The sequence below is a fragment of the Lichenostomus cassidix genome, chromosome 6, assembly GCF_008360975.1.
Source record: "Lichenostomus cassidix isolate B80296 chromosome 6, HeHo_3.0, whole genome shotgun sequence".
In the NCBI taxonomy this organism is placed as follows: Eukaryota; Metazoa; Chordata; class Aves; order Passeriformes; family Meliphagidae; genus Lichenostomus; species Lichenostomus cassidix.
In genome coordinates this window covers 11147275-11153481 of record NC_139487.1, presented here as the reverse complement: position 1 = coordinate 11153481, position 6207 = coordinate 11147275, and the positions used below count along the sequence as shown (strand labels likewise).

The 6207-nt window shown below is 46.4% G+C and overlaps 1 protein-coding gene across 1 annotated transcript in view; it reads left to right on the top strand.

The window, feature by feature from the left end:
* LOC146435181 (cilia- and flagella-associated protein 58-like) overlaps nt 1-6207 on the top strand; it is a 25765-nt gene continuing 19558 nt past the window's right edge. Inside the window, exons 1-3 of the mRNA XM_085064515.1 lie at nt 1-59; nt 225-338; nt 1947-2016. Coding sequence (XP_084920641.1) covers nt 1-59; nt 225-338; nt 1947-2016 — 243 coding nt within the window. The remainder of the gene's footprint in view (nt 60-224; nt 339-1946; nt 2017-6207) is intronic.

Below are 6207 nucleotides of genomic sequence, written 5' to 3'. Positions count from 1 at the left end.
ATGCATGAGGTGCAAGGGCAAAACAAGCCAACTGGCCTGCGCAGGACTACAAGAGTCAAGTATGGCAGAGCAACAGCCTTCCAAACCATGCCTGGAAGCCACACCCCGATTAGCTGCTTGGCCACCGCACAGCAGTTGGACAAGGCCACTTGCCCGACAGCTATTGTTCTGTGTTTGATTGAGAACGTTAGCCTTTCGTAATATCCGTGGACATCCTGTCCCAGGCCTGCTGCAGTGCCAACAGGGTCAGTCGCACAGCCCGAGTCGGACATCCTGCCCAACAGGTCTGCTGGGGACTTTCGGAAACAATATTTTCCTCCTGGGGGTCACCAGATCAGGTATTTCCAAGGAAATGCTGATGCTCATCCTGTGTACAGGACAAGATAGCCCTCCCTTTCCATGGGCAGGCAGATTCAGGGGGGTAAGAATGTGAAGGGCACTGACAGTGCTCTAGAAACAGATACTGCTGTGCAGCCCCAGGTTCAAAGGAGGAATAATTCTGTCAGCATCTTTCCAAGCAGAGGAGTGCTTGACTGGCCGTAGGAAAGACAGGTAGTCTCTCTCCTGTCTTCCAGTCAGTCACTGCCTTTGCCGTCATGAAAGTTTTTTCTCAGGCCTTTTTATGTTTCCCTTGATGCAGTTTGAACCCCTAACATTCCAGTGACCTGTGGGTAAAAGTAGGATGAATATTTTCTTGCAGTTGCACACAGGGATGTTCAGAGGTACTCCCCTCCTGTCTCAGCTTTCACTGTACACAGGTGCATTTATAAGCTGTTGCCATAAAATCCCGCAGCCCTTCTTACCCCAAAGCCTAGACAGTATAAAGTCTTCTTTCTGGCTCAAAGGGAGCTATTTGCCTTCTAGAGCTCTTTTCTAAAACCCAAAGAGATGTGGCACATGTTAGGTTTTCAGTTTCGTCGGCACGTGGGGATTTATTAGGCCCACTTCTAACTCACTGCTTCTCAGTGCATACAAGTGTAATCCCACTAATCAAAACACTAATCAAAATACTAATCAAAACACAATCCTCTTCCTGCCCCAGATGCCAGCAGCCACCATTAAAGGCAGCTTTAACAACTAATGAGTAACGCAGAGCCACGTCATGTCCCCAAAGCACTCACTGTTTACTCACTGCAAGGCTGGACCCAAGAGGGGTGCATGGAGATCAGGAGACAAAGCCAACAGCGTGAGGAGTGTGTTACTCAGCATCCCTCCTTTTTGGTTCTGCAAGCCAGCTCAGCTCTTGCCAGCAAGCAGCACATGGGCAGTCTGTGAAATGCCTCAGGTTCCCCCTACTATGGCCAAGAAAGGGTTTTACAAATGGGAACATAGTGTTTGCTGCAGGAGAGGCAGGAGGGGAAAGGTGGGAAGTGTGTATGTGGCTCCCACCCACGTATTGAGCTGTTGTAGTAGGACCACAGCCAGGAACAGCTTGCCTTTTTAAGCCAAATAAGTTTTGTCTGTTTTTGTCTGTTAACAGTGAGGAAAACAACTGGAGTAGACCAAACTTTTGTGGGTTCTGGTTTTTTTTTTTTAAGGAGGTGAAAAGACACAAAGGAATAAAACCCTTAACTGACCACCCTTACCAGCACCCTCCTCCTCCGTGCCAGCATGATGGGAGCTTGGGCAGTAGTTGGTCATTCCCTTGCACAATCTTTCATCAGCACAGATGGACACAACACCCCTGCTGTTTCACCAAAAGCGTGATAGTGTCAACCACAACGTATGGAGCACTGTCACTGCACAGGTGCTCTCTGGCCTCCACCTGGCTCTCATGTTGGCTGTCACCCCCTCAGCCACACAACAGCTCCTTGCACGTCAGCCAGCCATGGCTCATGGATCTGGCCTGGCAGTCACCTCAGGGAGAGGTGGCCAGAATACAGAAAGGGTTCAATTGCCAAGAAGTTGGTTTAAATCTGCGCTCCATTTCCCCACTTAATTCTCAGCCAGGAGGAAAAACACCACAGCACTGTTGTTAAATCAGGCAGTGGTTACCCTGACTCTCCTCAACCTATGGTAAGCATATGCTCTGCATCCTTGCACATCTAACTTAACTGTACATTGTACACCCATTGGAACAAATGCTTTGTCATTAAAAGAATTGGTGGAAACATTATTAGAAAGCTGATTTCCCAGCAGGGATACATCACTCCAGCACATCTAAGAAGAGCACATGTGGATATTGGCATGGCTCAAACATGACTTTCAGAGTGATTACATCTTACACGTGAAACTATGAAGTCCCATTTCAGTCATGAACAATGAGCACTTACATATTACAGACAGCAGAAAGCATAGTAGTTGCCAGACACCTCCACACTGAGATGCTGAACAAAAGCACAACAAAAATAAATTGTCATTGCAGGTTAAGAATTTGGCTGATCTGAGATCTTCTACTCACTTACAGTCTTGGCTCAGTGACAAAGCCACACATATATCAGGAGACCTGCAGGCCCAAGTATCTGCTTAAACAGGACTCAAAAACACTGGATGGGATTGAAGGTTTGTGTGATATTGGACCATTGTTTTGCTAACAGTCACTGCTGTTTGTATCCAAACAATGGGGAAAGAACTGTATTTAAAAGCTAGCTATTGTTGCCAAAATGTCACCACAGAAATCAAAAGCGATGCTTTAATCCACTGCCTGAAATCCCAGCTTTTTTTTTTTTTAACACAATATAGCTCTTTAAATAAAGTAAAAAACAAAGCACAACCCAACAGACTGTGAAAGCCCCTGCAGGGATGAGTAGAGGGTGTGGAAGGAAGAGAGAATAAGAAGAGCACTTTCACTGCATTGCCCCATTTTCTTGGCTCTCACCAGCAGGACTCCCTGATCCAAGCAGAGACCCTTTGCACTGCACACAGCCTCTGAGGAAAAATCAAATCTCTTAGTTCATTACCTAGTGACTCTAGAAATGATCAGGAGAAACAACATCAATGCTTTGGGAAGCAGAAATCCCAGTCTTGGCTCACTTACCATAAACCTAAAAACTGCCAAGACAGATGCATGCAAACAAATATTTTGGCTGCAGAGTACTTCTGGCTAACCCTGCTCTTCAAAATGAGTTTGAAAAAATAAATGCAGCAGAAGAAAGCAAAGTCATACAAGAAAACAAGCTGCCCCACTTCCGTACAATATTTCCATGAAGCTCATCCTTTCAGCACCCGTGGCCACCAACTCAGAGCCATTTTCACCCAAGGGAATGACTCAGAGACAGCCTATTGCCACATGCACCCATATTTAATAATTTTCATGTGCTCTGCTCAGTCCCCTCTCCTTACCAAGAGAAGGAAACATCTCTAAGCTCTTTGTTTCCCTGAACAATTTGTGAACTGAATGCTGGGAAGCAAAACTCTAAAAAGACTCCAGGGGAAAGGGGCGATTTAACTTGCAGTGCTGCAGCAGAAATATCAAACACACATATTAAGGCTGTGAAGCCACGTGGTTTTCATTTGGGATGTGTGGGGTGAGCACATACGGTTGCTTTCTTTATACCGTAAGCACAACAAAGGAAGGCTTTGTTTGAAAGCCAAGGGACAGCCTCTCTGCACACTTAAATCACAACGCAATGGGAATTGTGACTCATAGCTGTGGGGCCCCTGCTCACAGGCACAAAAACCCCTCTGCTGCAGCAGGCAGGGAGCTTAGCAAGGAGCAAAGCCTCCTGCTCCACATGGGAGACCTGGAGCGTCCAGGACTAGCAGCAAATACAAGGCTGAGCAGAGGGCACGTGTTGGGGATGACTTAGCACACAAACACATCCCTTTCAGTCGACATTTCTTCCTGTAACTCCCTCAGAGCGTGAGATCATAACCCTGCACCTATTCCAAGGGCACGATGCAGCTGTGAGTCAACAGGAAGGTGAGATAAACATCATCCAAGCACCTTCAGAACATCTTTTCACGTTGGCTGCAGAAAGGCATGGCCATGATTCTTAGACTGAGCATAGCCAGCTCATTAGGTACGACCACACTAGAGCTCTGTCCTTAAGTCACCTACTGTGCTGGTAATTTATGTCATTTTGTTACAGTAGGGGAGGCCAGTTGGATTCCAGCTACCCAAAAAGACATCCCTTTCATCCTTACCCCTACAAAACTGGAAGATAAGGGTAATTTTAAATTATCATGAATGAGTTGCAATCTGCAGTGCAGAGGTGTCTGTGCTGCTGAAACTTCAAGTATTTTCCCTCACATTTCCAACAGTCCCAAGGTATTTGGTTGCTAAATCCCCAGGGGCCTTTAGAAATCAAACTGTCCTCTGACACCAGTGACAGTAAGGTACCTGAACATCCAGGAGGAAACAGGTTAGGATATAAGCATTCTGGATGCAGATACAGAAGACCAAGCCCCTCTGGGAAGCACTACAGTGTGAATATCAAGTGTGATATTTTAAGCTTGAGAACATCTCCTTAGCTCCAGCTCCAGCACATGTTAACACACTACAAAAGCTTAAAAAATAAGGGGAAAAGAGGTCTGAAAAAGCAATACAGTTTCTTCCCTCTGCCTACACGCAGGGCTTACACTGTGCCTGGATGATTTCTGGCAAGTCTCTGTTTACTTTTTTCTGAAAAACTTCCAGCAAATCTCTGCCTCCCAAAGCAGTCTAGACTACTGCTTAGCTGCCCCTACCTGCAGGAAAATCTCTTTATCACTGCATATGCTTTCTCCAAAACAAGCTGTTAGGATCCCTGCTGGGATCCTGGCACAGGCAGGTGGTATCTTGTCTTAGGGAGCTACTTCACCTCCTTACAGACAGCGTGGGAACCATTTGCTCCCACTCCTCATCAGGTGCTCACCACTCATCACCAAACCCTCTGCAATTTGGAAGAGCTGAAAACAAGGCACTCTCAAGCCGATTTACATTGTTTTCATTTGGGTTTGGCCACAAACTCTACCTTTTCAACTGAGGGCACCCACCATCCCTGGAGGCAACCCAGGGAAAGATGAGTTGGTTACACAGGTGGTTCAGCTGACATCTTATAACTCATGTCCATTCTTCTGCTCAGGCACAAGAACCTTCTCTACGTGCTCTTCCCCTGGTTTCAGAAGGGAAGGAACAGTAACAGTTTTCCTTTACCAGGCAACCAAAATAATCCTATGAGTTGGAGAGTGTGCCTAACAGGGCTTAAATTCTGCAACAGTTGGCTGCAATGGTCCTCATCCTTGCCAACACCATGCTTGGTTTTTCTGAGCCACATACATGGCACTGGGATGCATCAGATGTTTTCCCTATAAATGCTGGAAAAGCATCCCTGCCTTGAGGCAAATATTGCTGATACAAATAATGTGCTAGATCAGCCAGAAAAACCTGCCTCTGGAGGAGGGATAATAATGAAAGATGGTGAATGGAAAGGAAAAAGAGAAAGAGCTTCATTTACACACAGGAGAATGGCAGTGGGCCAGTTCTCACAGCTTTGATCGAGGCTGGCTGGAGGAGCATGCCAGGGAACTCTGTGAGCTGAGCTTTGCTAGAGCCGAGCAGCTGTTTGAACTCTGTGATGGGAAAAAGGGGACAGACACCACCCAGCACAGATCCAGAATAAATAAGTAAAAGGAAAAAAAAAATCACGTGGAGTGCATGAAGTAACAGGTACTCAGAGCTGTAGCAGGACATTGTGGCAGCCAGGATGGCTCTCTGGCAGCTCCCTCTGGCATCAGCTCCACTCCTTGCCTTCCCACCACTGCTACCCATAGAGCCTCCTGTCACACACTCGCACAGCAGCACTGCCAGACATCTTGGTTTCACCCAGCACTTCTCCTTTCAGTGTGTTTTTAGGGGTTTTCATACAAACATGAAAATTCTACACATTGCAGGCTTGTGAAAGCATTATTTCCTTTCAATTCGTCTGCCTTTGCTGTCACCCTTGATAATCTGGCAGTTTCCCAGGCACTTCCAGGCCTCTGCTCTCCCTCTAACACCCAGAAGAGGGGAATTCCAGTACTTTCCCAGTCTGGGTAAGGTACTTCTGGCAAGTTTTCCTGCACAGCAGAAAATTCAGCAGTAGCTGATGTAAGCAAAGCTTTGGACCCTTTGCCATCACTCTCTGACCAGATCTCAATTGTACCAAGCAGTCAGATAAAAACAATTTTATACTGAAAGTCGAAAAGAGAGAGGCTTTTAACACTGATCTTCCACACTGAAGCCATTTCCAAATTAAACCTTCACAACATCACTGCTTTTGCTTTGCAAGAATCTGTCTGAACCTC